The 20,045-nt window shown below is 40.0% G+C and overlaps 1 protein-coding gene across 1 annotated transcript in view; it reads left to right on the plus strand.

Moving 5' to 3' along the window:
* LOC135415800 (cytosolic phospholipase A2 beta-like) overlaps positions 1-20,045 on the plus strand; it is a 60,549-nt gene that overhangs the window by 24,301 nt on the left and 16,203 nt on the right. The window contains exons 6-15 of the mRNA XM_064658117.1: positions 7,042-7,114; positions 8,086-8,262; positions 8,911-9,047; positions 9,723-9,854; positions 11,042-11,100; positions 16,441-16,483; positions 17,742-17,805; positions 18,273-18,400; positions 18,523-18,633; positions 19,748-19,785. Of these exons, the coding sequence (XP_064514187.1) occupies positions 7,042-7,114; positions 8,086-8,262; positions 8,911-9,047; positions 9,723-9,854; positions 11,042-11,100; positions 16,441-16,483; positions 17,742-17,805; positions 18,273-18,400; positions 18,523-18,633; positions 19,748-19,785 (962 nt within the window). The remainder of the gene's footprint in view (positions 1-7,041; positions 7,115-8,085; positions 8,263-8,910; positions 9,048-9,722; positions 9,855-11,041; positions 11,101-16,440; positions 16,484-17,741; positions 17,806-18,272; positions 18,401-18,522; positions 18,634-19,747; positions 19,786-20,045) is intronic.

The raw sequence follows: 20,045 nt of genomic DNA on the forward strand, positions 1-20,045 counted from the left end.
TAAGATACAGACAGAACGGATTGCATGGAGCAATGTCCTGACAGGCACCCCATGGTGCAACAGGCCACAGTAGGCATGGGAGAGGTGGAGGAAGCTATCCCTCTGCCCTCTCCAGTGGATGTCATAGGACCCACCACTGGTAACAGCAAACTGAAGGGGGAATAGGATGGGAAACTGGGAGATGTCAAGTTGTCATGTTAATATAAAAGTGTGTAGAAGGGAAGAGCTCAGAGGGTATGCTGCTTTCCCTTTCTCTACCAATATTTATCTCAATTTCACCAGCATCTCTGCATTGGCCAGGTAATCAGACAGTAGGTACTTCAAATTGAGGAGACTTGATTTACTGGTTGTCAGAAAGATTCCCAGTAATATATTAAAATAAGTCCCTATTGTAGGAAGAGTTGAAAAGAGCATTTGGAATTGGCTTGGTCTCCCACCAGAGATTTGGCTCTCCCCTGCCTTTGACTTTTTTTTTAATGGAGTATTTTGTGGAAGAACTTGAAAGATACTGAAAATTCAGCTCCTGACTAGATAGGTGGAAGAGATGGGAAGTGAAGGAAGAGTTTCTGAACATCTACCCAAAAACCTAGCAGGACAATATTGGGACAATAGCAAATTGCAAGAGGTAATGAAGTGACAGGCAAAGCTATGGTAACTTCAGCTTTCTGCTCACCTCTGACTTTGCAGATCTTTCCCTCTCAGATGTAGGCAGGCTCTTTTCCACACAGAGGAGGCAGAGGGTGGAGCTCAGCGCCTGTATAAATTATAAGTGTCCTTCAGGTTGTTTCAGCAGCAACAACAAGCTGCTAGCGTGTTTGTCAGCTGACAGATCTGTTAACCAAATTGGGGTTTCGGTTGCTGCCGCCATGTTTCGTGCCACGGGGAGCCCACCAGCCAAGGTAAGAGAATGGCATCTCTGCACTTTGCCGTGGCCCGGCACCTTTGCTGTTGGACCTCCCTTCTCCAGCTCTTGTGAGCAAATTCCCTCCTCGGTGCATCTGCTGAGATGCAGAGGCAAATGGCCGCTGGTGCACTGTGGCAGGGGCATCTTGAACTTCACAGATTTGCCGTTTTCCCCTTTTGCTTCACAGTAACTAATATGTAAGAGAAAACAGCAACAGTGTGGCGCTTTTCTTTTATCCTGTGGTGTACATGCTGGAGTGAACTCCGTGAAGGAAGAGGAGGCTGGCCTTAAAGAGTTTACCTCCCTGTAAAATGAAAGTGCTTTAGCCCTCCTGCATGTTTTTCTCAGGATAGCACATGTTCATTGCTTGCCCCAGCTGAAATAAACCAACTACTTTGTCTAGCAACAAAGCATAATTTATATTACTGTAGCTTCAGGGGAGAGATGTAATGAGCTACTTGGCTGATTTAGCTATCTTTAAGGTAATGTTTACAGCATCTGCAATTCTAGTGGAAGTACTTCATGTCTGGACTCGAGTTTTCTAATAGTAAATTTCATTCAGAAATTTTAATTGATAGCATTTAGTATAAATCAACAGAATTATTAGCTGAGAATTCTTTTCTCATGTATATCTTTAAAAAATAATGGACGTGGTGTCTGAAATGCAAGGTGTGAATTATTTACAACAAACCATTCTTTATGTATCAAATCCTATGTCAAATTTTCCAGCAAATAAAAGAAATAAGGGCATTTGTGGGTTTAAAATATAGTGGGAAACAATGCTATGGCCTCTAGAGATCATTAATTGTGCAATGATAATATGTGCAAGTGAAGTTAAAGACTCAGAAAAATATCAGTAACTTGAACAGATACTTCAAGTGATAGATTAAAAATATTCAAATATTGGATGCTCAGGGCAAAGAATATACATTGTAAATGTCATGTACTTTCCGGATAAAATTTGTATCTAATCCATCTACCAGTTAGATCTTAAACTAACTATCTATTGTAGAAATGACTGTTATCTATCAATTTTAAATTGTAAGGTATCTAATAAGTTAATTCTGGATCTGATATCTAGGTAGATAGCTTAGGTATAATTTTATCTAGAAAGTCTCAATTACAAAGTTCTTGCACTTCATCCCAATGCTGCAACTGATATTCCATGAGGGTAGACATACTCCTGGTTAATAGGCACCACTGCCAAAAGGTTTGAGTTACCAGCATAGGTTCAGATCATAAAGCTTCTGTTCCCAAGGAAAGAGATTAATTCAATACTTCAGGTAGCTCTGGTGTTCTGTCAGGGAAATGTGTTTTTCAGTATGTGTAAGTTGGTAAACAGATATGGAAATAAGAACAGTGGTTTTGTGGTGTTTGTTTTTTTTTTTTTTTGGTTTTTTTTTGGTTTGTTTTTTTTGTTTGTTTTGGGGTTTTTTGTTTTGTTGTTGTTTTTGTTTTTTTTTTTGTTTTTTTTCTTTTATATTAAAAAAACCCCATGTTTAGAAACATGGATACTCCTAACTATCTAAGAAGACCTCCTTAAAGTCTAGTAGTAGTTTAAAAAAGCTACCAAATTGACACAGAAGTGATGGTAAGTATTAATTTACAACTTTTGAGATTCATAACAAGGTCTTTTCTTCTACTCAAACAAGAATAATCACTCTTTAGCAGTTTTATTTTGTGGACTATGGAATAATTTTTACCTAGTAAAATACACAGAAATTTTATCAATACAAAGCCCCAAGGGACCCACTCATACATGTAAAGAGGTGAGTGATAGAATATGAACAGGAGATACATCCAAAATCCACAATGTCTCTAGAAGCAATCCATCAATGCTAACATGAAGTTATAGTAAATGTGTATAAGGTGAATTAGATTTCCTCACTAACTGTTCAACTTCCAGTGAAAAGATTTTGGATAATTGTGATTCCCAAGAGAAATGAGACTTCTGTGGTCATGCTCTCTCCTTCTATCTCCTCTCATAGTTTTGCATATTTCTTCAGTCAGTTGCTTTTCCCATCAGAACTTTTCATCCCTTCAATTTTAATGAAAATAGGCAGCTGGTTGGAAGGACAAATTCCTATCAGTATTCTCTCTGATGAAGGGGCTAATAAACTCAGCCCATACTAGACATTAGAGGATCTATGTGGACAAGAGTGCTTTGGAACCAGGCTGATCATGAAGCTTTTTTATAGTTTGTAAATTTATGGATTTAACTTTAGTATGATAAATCTCCAAGCTGTAGTTGAATCAAATCCTCAGTATCTAAGATAAAATAAATGGTTTGGTGTGAGATTTAGTAGACGAGATATTGTACAGGTTCTAGTGCACCACTGAAGAAAGAAGTAATCCATGAAAAGAAGTAATTACTCATGTCTGAAAGATACTGATAAAGTTGAGCAAGGAATTCTACAACTATTTACAGAATGTCAGAAGGTAGCAAACTCCTCATACTGAACTTAATATAACTTGGTGTTATCCCATCGTGATAACTCTGCTCAACGAACTGCTTAGATTTGGTGTAGGGGGAGTGAAACACTGACATTCCAATCAGCCTTCCTACATTTACAAACCAAAGACTTAAAAAAAAAAAAGAAAGAAAGAAAGAAAGAAGATGTAGGTATGGGAGGAGGTTCCCAGATTGCAGAAACTTCCCTAGAAGACTAACTTTCTAGTGAAGGTAGGCATGGGATGTTGTTCTAGGAGCAGCATGTAGGGGCAATAAGGACTGAAATCGAACATATGAACTCCTGGTAGGTTTTTGTCCTTTTACTGCCATCCAAAGACTGTCTTGGTAGGCTCCTCAATATTTATGAGCTTTGAGAAGATTTAATACTCTCAAAGTTGTCTTTTTGGAATGAAACCTTAAGTGATTAACCACCTATAAACAGGAGAATTATGTGTCCTCCTGAAGCTGACCAACATTCATATGACTATTCTCTGGAAGCCAGCGAATATGTATTATTGCAATCAGAGAGATGTTGGCAACAGATGTGAATTTTCGGTTTGTTAAGGTTTGACACAGCTGTGGCAATTTTGACATGCTAGTTTATCTCCTGATTGTTGACTTTTCTGTATTTTGAACAGAAATAACTCTCTCAAAAACTTGCTTTGAGAGTACAGAAATATTGTTCAATGGTAAATACTTTGGAATGAAAAGAAGTTTGGGGTTTTTTTTGGTTTTTTCTTTGTTTTGGTTTTTTTTCCCTCCAATTTTTAGCCTACCCTTTCTTTGGTACTCTGGAGATGCTACTATTTGTTGGTCTGGAATGTTATTGTTTAGAATGCAAACATACACAGGTAGCTGAATCCTGCACTCTGTTGTTGGGCTCAATGTGGCACTACTACTTTTCCAGCAAAAATAGAATTATACACTTGTGGGACTTGTGCACCTTTGACTCTGGATGTTTACAGAGGGATTTTGTTACTGTCTGCATGCCTATGCAAGAAACCGTATTTCTCCCAAGGAAGTGAACTTAAAATAACAAGACCAGTACAGCTGCAAAACTGTCAAGAGCTATCTGGATGTGGTGTCTGTGCTCATCAAGTTGCATTAGTTGAGAAGTTACATGTTGCTTTTCATGTTATGAAAATAGTAAATCTTATCTCTAACCATAATTATTTTTTTCTAGAAGGGTATTCTGGTGTACCAGCACTTTTGGGCAAAGACATTATTTTTAGACCATCCAAATCAGACCCTAATATTCTGCTCTGGACTATTGTTGAAGAAAATTAGCTGCCTTTATCTGATGAAGAAACGAATTAGCCCACTTCTGAATGGTTATCACAGGCTGAAGTAACTGCAGTCTTGGGAGAGGGGTGGTTTCTGGCTTCCCCGTGGGATTTACACAGCCCATAGGGTTTGTTATGGCCACATTTCCCCATCAGAACATGTTTGCCTTTTACCCTGCAACAATGTCAGGGCTAAGAGGCACTGAATCGGAAGTAGTGAACAGTCATCTTTGCTTATATTTCCATTGGTGGGCAGATGTTGACATGTTTAAGCAAAGTGATTGCTGTTGAAAGGGGAAGGGAGGGTCTCTGGCTCTAGTGGGAAAGGATGAAAACACAGCATCTATTACAACTGAGAGTACTCTGATGATGAACTGCAGATGCACCATTTTTATAAGCCATTTTTTCATCACAAATGGTTCAAAGCAAATTTTATATCAACATCCATTTCTTCAGTGAAGGCAGACTGAGAATGGTTTGGGCTTCTGTTGAGCGAGGAGGAAGTTGATTACAAAATAACATAACATTAACAAAATAACATATTAATAAAACCAGTCACCTCTGTACTTGTCTGCATAATCCAATAATTTATGTAAATGAAAACCACAAGGAATGTTGAGTGAGTTTTCTATTTGGTAGTCCTATGTCAAATAGCTATTTGCACAGGAAAATTATAGTCCAATTCTTTCAGTGGGCAACTGGAACAATATGGAAGTGTCTCAGCTGGAACCTGTAATGTCCACAATGCAGTAAACTCAGAAAGTTTTAAAAATATCAATTTTAAATTTGGAGTAACACATAATAGAACTGATTCTTGCCACACAAGAACAAATTTGTCTTGCATTTTTATACAAGCAGTGTTTCAATCAACCATTAAAAGACCAAGAGACAGGGTCATGTGATTTTGTAAGTTTAACAACAGCGTTTCTCTGCTCAGGGTGACTCTTGAATATTAATCTGAATTTTAAAAGTATATAACTTTAAAACTGACATAATAAAATTTAATATCAAGCCTTCTTTTCAACATGCTAATTTACAGATCAGTTGCTGTCCATTTGAGGTAACATAATTTTCCTCAAAATAAGCCTGAATTAAACTGAATGCAGGTTATTTTAATCTCTAATAAACAAGTCAGCAGTATCCACCCCATTTTAAAAGAATTTCAGATTAGCTGAAAGTAAGTGAGTGATTCCTTCTGTAGAGAAGCTCCTCCTTCCCCAACAGTTTGTCTCTCCAAAGTTAATCATTTCAGTGTCAGGAAAATTAATCATGGTGCTAACTTCCAAAATAAAATTGTGAAATTATTTAGTTACATTGTACTGGGATTCTCTCATTTAGACAAATTGAGACAATGTTTCAGTCAGTGTGTATTTAAGCTTTAAGTTTTAATTTATTAATGATAGTGGGACTGCATGTTATTATTGCTTATTATTGCTGAAGAGCCACTCTAATATGCAAACAAACAAAAAAAAGATAAAAGAGCAGAAAATTAAGAAAAACTTTTATATGTACCGATTTGAAAAAAGAGTTAAATATTTCTTTCAATTATTAAGATTGTCATGGTTCATATGTGTGTTCATTCACACTTATGAGAATGTGTTTTGAAAATGGCAAGTATTTTCTGACCAGCTTAGGCTGAAAAGCTTAATTTTTTGTTAAGAGTAAGGAACAAGTAACTTGAAATAAGTATTACAATGATAGCTTGCCTGTGATAGAAATAAATCTCATGTCTGGAAGGGAAGTGGTTCCATTCCCATTAGGTATTTTCAGGATACATAATGATACAGGATTCTGTGATACCATTCCTGCAAAGCAGGGCACTTTTTTCTTCATCTGAAGGGTCTGTACTGGGCCTGTGCACTGTTCACTTAAAGTCGTCAGGATGTTTTGGTGAGCTTAGCCTACTTACAAGTGTCATGGTAATTTAGTCCTAGTTGGGATACAAAGTCAGGAGTTTATAGAGGGCTTTGGTAAGTACCATGTCCTGGCCTACTGTCAGTGCCCATGACCTGGGCAGGCAGCTGCAAGTTCCTAATATCCCCTTCCACGGGCCCCGTTATGACCTCCTTGTGGCACAGGACCCTTGGTGGATTGGCAGTGCAACCATCACTGTGGCTGTGCATGCAGCAAGCTGCATGAAAACAGGCACCTCTAGGGTGACTATGACAGCTTTCCATGCCATTGTCTGAGTCTGTGTTTTCTCTCTGTCTTCATTTACTCAAGCTACTTAGCAAGTAGCTGCACATTGTGCAGTTGTGTTACCGTGTTAGCATGGTGTACTTCAACTGGAGGGTGGGTACCTCACTTCAAACAGACAAGCGGAATGACAGACTGTGCCCTGTACTGTTAAAAGTACATCTTGGTTTTGTATTCTGAACAAACTGTATTTATTTTCTTTGCAGATGAAGTTTTGCCCCCTCCACATGCTTTCTGTAAGAATCATACAAGCTAAGAACATCAAGTCAAAAGACCTGTGTGAGTTGTGGTTTGATTGTATTTTTAGTCACCTAAGTGACACAGTGAGAAATATTCTTAAGTTCTGAAGGTATGCAAGCAATGTACATAAAGCACAGCAATAGAAATATTAATGCCAGGGCTATAATTAGATCAAATGCCTGAGGTATCCTTAGATTTGAATACATCTCTAGTGGCATTTCAGGGAACTGGTAAAAATCAAGACACAGTTGAATTTTTTGGGCCACCACAGGAAAATAGACTTTGTGAGAACACAAATGGACAGGAATTTTGCCACACAGGCCACATATTTAGGTACCTTTTAATGAAATCCTGTACAATCATATTCAATAATCAAAGGTAAATTAGAGAATTTCAAGCCTTCTAAAATACCTTATCTTTCAGGGTATTTCCTGTTCTCCAGTGACCAGTCACATTAAATTATACTGGTAGTTTTGGTTAAGGAGGGCTTCTGTGGATCCAGCCCTAAGCACATGCTGAACATGAGGGCAAACCAGACTTCTCTGTGTACATTTGTGTTCAACTGTCTTTAACTCATTATCTCACCCTCACAGCCTCCTATGGCTCCTTCTCAAGGTGTGCTGTGGACCATTCAGCTGCCATTTTTGCAGTGGTCTCCCACGGGTTCCTCAGTTAGGGCAGAGACCGTGAGCTGCCTTTTGTCACACTTGAAACTTCTGGCCTCTGTATTCCTGTAGTGAAAAATCACTCATTCAGCCAAAAAAAGCATCACTTTGCAACCATTTCCTTGAGTTACAGCAGAGACCGTTTGTGTCTTGCCATTCAGGGCTGAACCTGGATGCGAGGGAGACCAGACCTTTTTGGTGGAGTAACTTCCAGCCACAGGGCTTCCTGTACTCCGGTGGCAAATGCCATGTAGCACTGTCCAGAGGGGGACACTAGAAAGGGGTTAGAGTGACAAGACCTGTATTTCTGAGTTTCAATGATCTCTTATATCTACTTTATTGAAGGGACAGGTCCACTTTCCTGCCAAAACCTTGCGGGGCAATGTTATTCACTGCTTGATACCAGTCTGAAGTATTTAGGCATCTCGGGCTGCAGTAGACATCTTCAGTCAAGTCCAGACTCCAGCTCTGAAAGACATCACCCTGGAGATTTCCTTTCACACCGTTGTCAAGCTTCACAAAGTAAATGTGCTTTCCCACCCTGGCTTTCCCCAAAGGATGGCCGCTCGAGGCACTGACTGCACTAACCATAAGGACTAGATGTAGGCTGGAAGTGACATGAAGATTTCTGACTTGCTCATGCTCTCCTGTTCTTGGGCCCACACCAGCTTTTAGCTGCAACAGATCATCTGCCCTAGTACCTAACCCTTCTAGACAGCCATTATGTCCCTCTGCATGTTTGTATTACCAGACTGAGCGAGCCAGTCTCTTCTGATCTTTTCTGTAATATGCATTCTCCTTTCCTGTAATCATCCTAACAGCCCTTTTTGGAACTAGCTGTAGTTTCAGTTAAACTTTTTTAACATCATTTACTTGAACTGTAGGGACTGTGCTCACTGAATGGTCAGTGGAGTCTTTTATACCTCTTTCTCTTCACATGGGAAACATGGCTTTTAGTGTACTTTGTGTGTGCATGTGTACACATTTGCAGTTTGTAGTTAATCAGGAATTAGGTGGTTTTCCTTGGTTGTTTCCAGCTGACGATCTCTTTACTAACTAAAAAACCAAAACGAATAAGTAATAATGTTTATTAATTCCCTAGGATTATGGCCTAGCCCTACTTTTCATCTATAACATTGACATTAGGTTTTTAATTTTTCTCTGCTGCAGTGACTGCATCAGACTGCTATGTGCGCTTGTGGCTGCCATCTGCTTCAAATGGAAAGCTTCAGACCAAAACCATCAAGAATTCTGACAACCCTGTCTGGAATGAGACTTTCTACTTTAGGATCCAGAGAGAAGTTGAGGTAGTAAAAAAATAGAAATGTCACCATTTTGAATATCTGGGAGTCCTCAGTTGACACCCTGTTGATCAACTGTGCTAAATAACTTAAGAAAATGCTTGTGTATCAGTGTGGTTTGCACAGAACAGTAGACATAAGCAGTAGTGTTCCCCTCAGCTAGTTACAGACATTGGTGATGTAAATGCCTATATCTAAGCTAGTCCAGATTCCCTTTCTTGTCACCTGAGTGAAATAACCACTGTTGTAGCAGCTTCTTCTGTGCTGTTTTGAATGGCTAATTTAGAAAGAGCTCTCTCTCCACTGGTTCTAAGCGAAGACTAGAGAAGTTGCTGTGTTGTAGACAACGAATTTAATCCTATTCTAAACTGTGTAATGGAGAGAACTTGGGGGATGAAGAAAATAAGTGTGTTCTTTGGGTGGGTTATCAGCTTGGTGCAGAGCACTGACATCTTTTATGTCGTGGGAGAGGGGGAGCTCTCTCTTACAGGTAGTTGGTTTCTGTTTCATAGGTTTCCCAATATTAGGTTTAATAATGTTCCACATTAGCAAACTCCTGAAGGAAAGCATGTTTATTTTTACCAGTGTGCTATTGAAGCAACTGCAAAAAATTAAACAATTTTTTTGTTTATGCTTAACAGAAGCTTCATAAGTGTTCTTATTTATTTTTTCTACTACTAGAACATTTTAGAATTGGCAGTGTGTGATGAAGATCCTCTCACCAAAGATGACGTGCAGTTCACAGTTCTTTTTAATGTTGCTAGAGTCAGACCTGGGGAGACAATCCGCGAGACATTTGCCTTGAAATCAGAGGTAAGAGATGAAAATACAGGGAGTGATTGACAAGACTATATTGTCCACGTTGGCTTCCATTTTGAGTTTGGATCTTCATAAACAGACAGCCTTATGTATCATTACTGATACCTCATCAAAACAGATATAATTTTGCTGGATTTTTGTGACTTCAATAATCTCTTTTTACAAATTCAGAAAATGAAGCAGCTTCTCTCTCATGCTCTGTGGCGGCAAAATATTTTATCAAGAATAGCCTGTAAATAATAATTTTTATCTTTTATAATCCAAATAAATAACTTCCTTACCTTTCAGCTTTATTCCACTTTTGCCACACTTAGAGGACATTTCCTCTTAAAGGGCAACTTATTTATTAAAAATATGAAGACAATTCACTCATCACTTGAATTAAATGATGCTTTCAGACTTCTCCTGTTGGTGTTTATGCTGTGTTTCCTTCTAGGTGATTCAGATTTCTCTAGCACATAGTAAAGGAATGTCTGTTCTGCTAACATCTTTGGTATTTTATAAAGGAGCCCATGAAAGAGAGTTGTCCAGGAAACAAAGGTGGGATAGGTCTGTGACAACTCTTGGGCTTGTCTGAGCTGTAGCTGAGGTATTGCTACACACTCACTGCAGGAAGGAGACAGTCCATAAGAACAGCTACTTCCCAAATGCTGAAAGTTGTTAACATGGATTTTCCTTGTGACCCTGCCAGCTGGTGCCATGCACTTCTCAGCCAGTGGGTGAGTCACTGGGAAATGCAATGATTCAATAACCTCCTCAGTCACTTGTCTAATTCATCTCTTCTGGATTCAGTGTAAATGTGATTTAAATGGTTTGTGTATGGAAATGTCTCTGGCCTTAGTCTGACTTGTTACTGGGCTTCAATGCCTTTCTTCCATGCACATTATCTTGCAGAAAGCCTTTATATTTCCTGTTCAGTCAAGCTTTCCCTCTCTGATGGTATCTTTGGAAACGTGTATTGTTCTACATATCACACATTGGGAGAGTATTAATCTTAACATGCCATTCACAAGTCTGTGGTTTCCATTGCAATCTCAGCTTTGGAAAGACATAACGCAGAGCTTTTTTGGTATCATAAACAGGAGAGATATCAGCCATAGACGTGCTTTTTAGGTGTGTCTATGCTGCCAAATTCTTACAGCCTCCAATAATGTATACTTATTTTACCGTTTTCTTTTTAGACAGAGAAGTGCGCTAAGAAATGGGAAAGTTTGGAAGTGGAATTCTGGATGGAAAAAATGTGAGTAAAATTCCAAAGCTAGAAGGTAATGATCTGCCAGGGAGTAATAATATCTCAGAGAAAGAGAAACTTCTTCCAGCTCTTCATCCCAGCAGTGAACCTATATTACAGTTTCAAACTTTTTTTTTTAACTTAACTTCTCTAGCTAATTCCACCTTTCAGGGTGGAACTTCTGTTCAACATGTACATCCAGATCCTAGAAATGGTATAAAATGGGCACAATGTGGTAACTTTTACACAAGATGCATGCAAAACGTAACATAGATGTTCTTCAAATTGTTAATATTAATTGAACAATGCGTAGAACACTGTGGAGTTTCTCAAAGACCATAAAACTTGTCTTGTATGATTATACATAGAGCTTTGTAGACAGTATTAGAAAAGTTACCCGTTAGGTGATAGCTTAGTCAAACTGAAAAAAATACAATCAACAAGTAATAAAATTAAGACCATCCCTCTCAAAGTGGTGATCAACATTGTCTGGAGGAGAGCAAGTCCCAGTAAGATAAACTTTATCTGTCTTTTAAAAGCTATCACAAGTTTGGTTGAAGAAAACCTGCTTAACTGCACATTCTGGCATATTTGAGTTTAGCATTAGCAAAAAGAAAAGAATGTAGCCCAGTCAAAACCGGCTAATTGCATGATCAGAAAAAGGAGCTATAAATAAGGCTTCTTATTCTTAAACATGAAGAAAGGAGGAAAGTTCCTCCTTCTCAAAATTTGGTGGGTAGGACGGGTACCTTCTATAACAGATATAAGGCTCTGGAACTAGGACACCAGACAACTGATGAGGTTCTTTTGGGGTAGTGGGGCCTCCTAAAACAACACCTCCTATAACAGGCATCAAGACCTCCTCTGTTAATGGGAAAAGAAGAGTAGTTGTAATATGAGACTCCCTTTTAAGGGGAACAGTGGGCCCAGTATTCAGACCGGACCCAACTCACAGGGAAGTCTGCTGTCTCCTGGGCGTTTGGATAAGGCACATTACTAGAAAACTGTCCAGTCTAGTAAGGCCCTCTGATTACTATATGATATTGTTCGTTCAAACTGGCAATGAGGAAATAATAAAGAGAATTCCTAGGGCAATCAAAAGAGATTTCAGGGCCCTGGGACAATTGGTAGAGGGATCAGGAGCACAGGTAGTACTTTCCTCGATCCTTCCAGTAACAGGGAATAATATTGATAAGAATAGGCAGATCTGTCAGGTCAGTGAGTAGCTCCAAGGTTGGTGTAATTGGAAAACTTCTGGGTTTTTCTACCATGGGATGATCTATTCAATACCTGGTCTGCTGAAACCTGATGGGATGCACCTATCTCAGAGGGGAAAAAGAGTTTTAGCGCAGGAGCTAGCAGGCTTTGTTGACAGAGCTTTAAACCAGCTTGGTAAGGGGAAAGGGACAAAACCAGGCTCACCAGCGATGAGCGATGGGATGGTGTGCCAAAACTTGAGAAAACCCTATGGGGTCCCTCAGTCTGCCTCAGGAGGTGTTGACTATAATGTACCGCACCTGAATTGTTTCCACGCCAATGCACACAGCATGAGGAACAAACAAGAGGTGTTCAAAGCTTTGGCCCAGTCCCAGAGATTTGACATCATTGGCATAAGTGAAACCTGATGGGATGAGACCTGTGACAGGAGTGCCCTATTGCACAGTTACAGGCTCTTCAGGAGGGATAGGCATGGCAGAAGAGGTGGAGGGGTAGCACTGTATGTAATATAAGGGTTAGAACATATGGAGCTCATAGTTGGCAATGATACAGTTGAGAGTCTCTGGATAAGAATCAAGGGGCAAACCATTATGGGACTCTGCTACAGACCTCCCAGCCAGGACGGTGACACTGACGAATTCTTCTTTGAGGAACTCAGGGGCACTTCCAAGTCAACTACCCTTGTCCTTATGGGGGACTTCAGCTTGCCAGAAATCAACTGGGAGCATCACACAGCTGGTACAACACTGGCCAGAAGATTTCTGAAACACCTGGATGAAACTTCATGGAACAGGTCCTAAGGGGGCTGACTTGGAAAGATGCTGTCCTTGATCTGCTGCTTGTCAACAGACTGGATCTCGTGAGGGAAGTGGAGATTGGTGGCCGTCTTGGCCACAGTGACCACAAAACAATTGAGTTTAAAATCTCTGTTGACAGGAGGAAAAGTGCCAGCAAAACTTCAGCTCGGGTCATGAGGAGAGCAGACTTTGGGCTGCTCAGGGAGTTAGTAAATAAGGTCCTCTGGGGAAAGGTTTTTGCAGGTGCTGGGGTCCATCAGTGCTGGTCACTTTTCAAACACCACCTCTTAGGGGCACAGGAGCAGCAATTCACAAGTGTCAGAAATCAAGCAGGCAAGGGAGAAGGCCGGCTGAACAGGAGTCTTCTCTCTTTAAAATAATCAAAAAAGTAAAATGTATGTCCAGGGAAAGCAAGGTCAAGTGATGTGGAAGAATTCAGAGATGCTTCTTGCCACTGTAGGGAGAAAATTTGTGTGACCAAAGCTCTACTGAAGTTGAAGGTGGTCAGAACTGTGAGGGACAATAAAAAGTTTTTTCAAATATGTTAATGGCAATAGGCAGTATAGAAATATCATCTGCCTGTTACAGAATGAGGATGGTCACCTCACAAACAGGGGCAGATACATGGCAGAGGTGTTTAATGCTTTCTTTGCCTCTGTTTTCAACATGAATGACGGACCAAGGAGATCCCAGTGCCCTGAGCTGGAGGGCCGTGACTGTGAGAATGATCAGCTCCCAGTTGACCCTGAAAGTGTGTGGGACCTGCTGCTCCAGCTGGATCCTTACAAATCTATGTGGCCTGATGGGATTCATCTCAGAATCCTCAAAGAGCCTGATGTCATTGCAAAACCTCTCTTGATGATTCCCAAGACAGATGAGCTGTCTTGGGAATCCAGAGAAGTCCCAGATGACTGTAAGCTGGTGAACGTTGTTCTGGTTTTCAAGAAGGGCAAGAAGGAGCAACCTGGAAACTACAAGCCTGTCAGTCTCACTTCAGTGCCTGGTAAAGTTATGGAGAAGATTATTCTGGGAAGTATTGAAAAACACCTGAAAGACAACGCTGTCATTGATCAGAGCCAGCACAGCTTCATGAGAGGAAAGTCCTGCTTATCAAACCTTGTTTCCCTTTATGACAAGGTAACCCACCTAGTTGATCAAGGAAAGCCAGTGGATGTAACCTTTTTGAATTTCAGAAGGCTTTTGATGCTGTCTCTCACAGGATCCTTCTGGACAAAATGTCCAGCCCACAGCTGGATAAACACATCATGCAATGGGTGAGCAATTGGCTCACAGGTCAAGCACAGAGGGTAATAGTGAATGGGGTGACATCAGGCTGGTGACTTGTCACTAGTGGAGTTCTGTGGGACTCAATCTTGAGCCCTCTGCTCTTCAAGATCTTCATAAATGACTTGGACACAGGACTGGAAGGGATACTAAGTTTGCATATGATACAAAACTGGGAGGAGCTGCTGACTTCCTCCAAGGCAGGGAGGCCCTGCAGAGAGACCTCAACAACTTGATCAACCATATGAAGGAGAAGTGCTGGATTCTGCACCTGCAATGGGGCAACTCCAGATGTTTGTACAAACTGGGTAATGAGATGCTGGAAAGCAGTGCCATGGAAAGGGACCTGGGGGTCTTGGTCAAAGGCAAGTTGAATAGGAGTCAGCAGTGCCCTGGCAGCCAGGAGGGACAACCATGTCCTGGGGGGCATCAGGCAAAGCATCGCCAGCCAGTCGAGGGAGGGGATTGTCCCACTCTGCTCTGCACTGGTGCAGCCTCACCTTGAATATTGTGTCCAGTTTTGGGTGCCACAATGTAAGAAGGATACAAAGCTCTTAGGGAGTGTCCGAAGGGAGGCAACAAAGACGGTAAAGGGCCTTGAGGGGAAGCCTGAGGAGCAGCTGAGGTCACTTGGTCTGTTCATCCTGGAGGAGACTGAAGGGAGACCTCATTGCAGTCTACAACTTCCTTGTGAGGGGAAGAGTGGGGGCAGGCACTGATCTCTTCTCTGTGGTGACCAGTGACAGAACCCGAGGGAATGGCCAGAAGTTATGCCAGGGGAGGTTTGGGTTGGATATTAGAGAAAGGTTCTTCACCCAGAGGGTGGTTGGGCACCAGAACAGGCTCGCCAGGGAAGTGGTCACAGCACTAAGGTTGCCAAAGTTCAAGAAGTGTTTGGATGATACTCTTGGACACATGGTATGACTCTTGGAGATGGTCCTGTGCAAGGCTAAGGGTTGGACTCAGTGATCCTTGTGAGTCCCTTCCATCTCAGCATATTCAGTGATTCTGTGAAAATCACTGGTGTTCTTGGTTAATTTCTCCCACAGTGAAACTCAGGAAAAATGTATTTATCTATGAGAGATACCTTAAGAGAGTTGTAATCATCTCCTGCAAATGTGGAAGCAGTCACAGCTACATATATAAGTTCAGAGTGAGACACAGTGCTTGGGAACTAGACTAGAAATAAGACAAACACCTTTCACCATTCAAGTTATAAGGCATGTGGGGGATTCTCCATTCTTGGAAGTCAAACCCAGCTATTTACATTTAAAGACATTTTACAGCCAAAATAGAATTTTTAAGGCTGAAAATGGTGTTTGGTAATATACCCTGGACTTTACACAAAGTCAAAGATTGCATGCTACATAACTTTAATGGTCCTTTCAGATATATGAAAACACTTATGAATGTATGTAACATAGGAGTGTTGGAATATTGGCCTTAATGAAAGATGCTGTCCTTAGACTCTATAGGTTACTCATATTATTAAATAACCACATCCATTCAGTGACAGACCTAGGTCTTACAAGGTAAATATCTGGGACAAAGATTTTTATTGCTTACCTCTGTGTTTTGCAGTCATACATATAGCACAGTGGGAGCTAATTCTTGTTTGCCATTCATTTGTGATCAGCCATAAATTACAATCTGGAACAGTCAGAAATGTCTTTTCTAATAAGTATTTTCAGAACAGATTAATAGTAGTCTTTGCTTTCCCCAAGTCATATGGTCATTTGTTAATAGCAGGACACGATCCCACCCAGATCAGTATGTCTTTGTTCTGCTGTATCTTAGCATATAGTTTTAAGCAGTGTTACTTTTATGGGCTTTCCTGTCCTTCTTTTTGTTTGGCTACTATATTTTGGTTCACGTGCTTAGCAGGTGATTGTGTATTTTGCCTTTTAGAAAACAAATTGTGCTAAAATAACTATATGCAGTTTTAAGTAGGAAAGGTCATAGCAATGCTATTTTAAAAGAAAAAACAGCAACCCAGATACTCAAATGGCTTTCATATGTTTGTTATTGTAATTTGATTATGTCTTTTCAGCCCTGGCCCTCCAGAGCGCCTCATTACCAATGATGTCCTAGTGGTAAGGTTCACATATGTATTTATTTTGGAGTGACTTCTCTTTCATTTTGATTCTTTCCTCTTCCCTGTATTCTTCTTCTCCATCATTCTGATGTATTCTCCTTGGAACATATCTGTAATTTTATAGAGAGAACAGAAACTACCATGATAGAGAAGAGCACGGTGTGCATTATAAAATGAAAGATGTGGGACAATTCCCGTTTGTTACGGCTTAACTGTTGCCCTCTCCATGCAAAAACAGAAACCGTGTTTCTTGAAGTCCTCAGATATTACAGATGTCAATATGTTGTGAAGCTGTTGTTTGTTAATGTCACAGAACCCTATATTTGTTGGTGTTTAAAGTGAAAACAGCTTGCTTTTCACGTAATACAGTATGGCACTTGGCAGGAAAAATAAAGGTTCTAAAAGGGATGAGTCTGTAGAAGACAGTTGTAAGTATTCAGTGTGCTTATGACTGGAAGGATATGTAATATAACACCTTTTTGGGAAATGAGTTTTTTAATGAAGAGTTATTTTAGTTGTTGAAACATAGAGCTCTGTTTCAGTATTAGTCAGCATGTGGTACATTACCTGTCTCCTTGGGCTGGCCCTGCAGCTAAGGAGTACAAAGTACTTCATGCCAACCACTCCAAGCCTGCTCATGGTTTCCAGATGCTAGCCCTTAGTACCCCTGAGGTAAAGTAACACGTATTCTGTTGTTTCCCCCTCATTTTCTGTGTGAGGCATAAGAGCTGTAATGATTGGCATGCATTGTTCCTGAGATGACTTGAAAAACTGCCCTGGCATGAGTTATTAAAGGTGAACTGGATTGACTCAGGTGGAGAGTAGGGTGAAATAAATCCATGATTTCCCTATATCAGGGCCAGTAAGAAGATACCATGTAGATTAATCACTGCCACAATACACAGAAACTCATCATCAGATGTTTTCCTCCACCCTTCCTAATAATTATTATGTATATATGTAGCTGTTTGGGCAACGGTGTGTTGTACAGAATTTCCTGATTTTGGGATAACTTGAATGGGTTAACCATCTCTGACAAAACACCACTGTATGGACAATCTGAAACAGTGCAACTGGACTACTGTCCTGGGATAATGAGCCCTGAATTTACTCTTGTGCAACCTGATTGCTCCCAGCACTGTGACCAGTTCTGTTTGCTTTATATTATAGGTAGTGGTTTTCCACATGATACTTCATTATTTGCTGCAGATGTGGCATTTGCTATCTTCACCCTTTTCTACTCCTGTCTGTTACAGTCCCGTGAGGTTTGCTGCTTGGAAGTGCAAGTGGACATTAATGAAAGCAGGAAATATTTGAAAGGTATGGCGATTTCTCTGTGAGCTGAGGACATGACCAGATCAACCCTATCATAAGTCATTCAGATCCAGAGACAACTAAGAATGTTCTGAATCATATATATATATATATATATATATATATATAAAAATATATAATGATATCTGTTCTAAATAATAAAATGTAATGCAGTGAAAGTCCCTGAAGTACCTTCAGTTGTAATGCTGATCTTTGTGTCTTTTTCTTGAAGCTATCAAGTTTGGATACAGTAAACTTTGCTGGTGGAAGTGTGAGAGGGTGCTGATCTGGGAGCACTCCAAGCTATAGGGTAAAGGCAGGAGTACCAGTTCCTGTGCTGTAGGAGACTTGCCAGTGTGGCAGCTTACAGAGAAGCTACCACAGAAAATTACTCCAGCAGAAAGTTTGTCAGCTTTGTTAGCTATTTTGCCTGAACAGCAGTATTATTCTCTAAACAAATTTGTTTTCGCTAGAGGGTAAAAATCTCGTGCTTAGCGTGCCTGCCTCTCATGAGAGAACACAGAAGACTGCAGAGGACACAGATACTTTCTACTTCCATTGCTTGAAGGCTTGGGAGCCAATTCTAAAAGTCAGGCTGCAGGTAATGGGCATTATATGCTACTACTGTTCATACTGCTTGCTTATTTACAGTGTCACCAAAATAGCAAAGAACTGGATTGTTTGTATTCTGTAAATACAACCCATGTTTTTTGTTTTGTATAGAAAGTTTCTGATAAGGAAGATGACAACAGCAATTTAAGTGACACCTTAACAGTACCACTGAAATATCTCCCTGTTGGACATAGAGTGAAAGTAACTCTCCCTGTAAGACATGTAAGTGTTTCAAAATTTATATGATCTTTTGGAGAGAAGAATAGAATAACCCTCAGTATTTAACATCATAATATTGAAAAAAAAATTTAGTAAATTTGAGTGAGAATTTTGGGCAAATACAGATTTTCTATGAAAAAGGTTAGTTTTCTCAAAGAAATATGAATTTTTTGTCTATAAAATCAATAATTGGGAATTCATCCTGGCCAGTTTGAAATGTATTTCAGACCAATCTCTGCTGTACTTTTACAGTTAAAGGAGAATTTTTGATACTCTTAGCAAGCTTTTGGGATGCCCTACTGCTCTTTATCAAGCCTCGGTGGCTACTACAGTTTATATACCTAAATTTTAGATGCCTAAAGTTAGATGCATTGAATCATGCCCTCAGAAAACAATGCTGCCATGTTCTTCTAAGTGTACAGTCATGATGGTAACTGGTGCAGAGATACAACTCTAACTTGCTTTAAAAGCAGCAGTAATGCTGCCATGTGGCCAAATGAATCTGTTAACAATAGCCAGACATCCTTTTCCAGACTGTGCAGCAAAAGAGAAGCAAAAATAGGAGGAGAAGAATTTCCCTGAATTTTCAGCAGCCTTTCCTGTAACAAGAAGGAAGAATGAATGTTTTGCCACTAGTGATTCCCCACCTCTCTTTTTGGACTATCTTTTACCTCTAGCTTTTTGAAAGGATGAGATGACTTGTATTTCCTCTTTTATCACTTCTATCACTGTCTTTATCTGGCTGCTTTTCTTCATCCTCAGGGATGTTTCAGTGTAAGTTTAACTGTGTGGCAGTGAATGCAACCAATGTATTTGGGTGCAGAGGGTGGCAATGTGATACTGCTGCTGGGTTAGGATGGTTCATGGAGGTATGTTCACAGTGAGGAAGAAATCCTGTTTCACGGCCTGTTCATCTAACCACTTTGACCCCTCCTTCCTCTTTTACTTCTCTATACAATATGCTTGGTGTTGCTTTCCACTTTTTTTTGCTACAGTTTTTTAAAAAGTATGCAGGGTGTTAGTGGTGGGATATTCCAGGAGACACTGAAAATTTGGATTTCAAAGCTTTTCTTTTTCCCGCTCATTCACATCCCTGCTCTTATTTCTTTGTTTACAGAATGTGCCACTGCATCTGTACCTCCAACTTAACGATTGGTAAGAGGAATGTTTTTTTTTCTCAAAAGGTTTTATTGCTCTTTGAACTGTGAAATCTAGAACAGAGTATCTTTTATTTAGATACAAGGAATGCACAAGACTAGAGGCAAAATATAACAAAACTCACCATTAAAGGTCACCACAATAGATCAAAGTTAGATGTCCTTGGGGCAAAGGAGTCATACCAAGATGCAGAAGAAATTATGAGTTTCAAACAGTGAGGAACTTAGTCACTGAGTGTCCTTTGCATCAAAGAACCA

The sequence above is a fragment of the Pseudopipra pipra genome, chromosome 6, assembly GCF_036250125.1.
Source record: "Pseudopipra pipra isolate bDixPip1 chromosome 6, bDixPip1.hap1, whole genome shotgun sequence".
Classification (NCBI taxonomy): domain Eukaryota; kingdom Metazoa; phylum Chordata; class Aves; order Passeriformes; family Pipridae; genus Pseudopipra; species Pseudopipra pipra.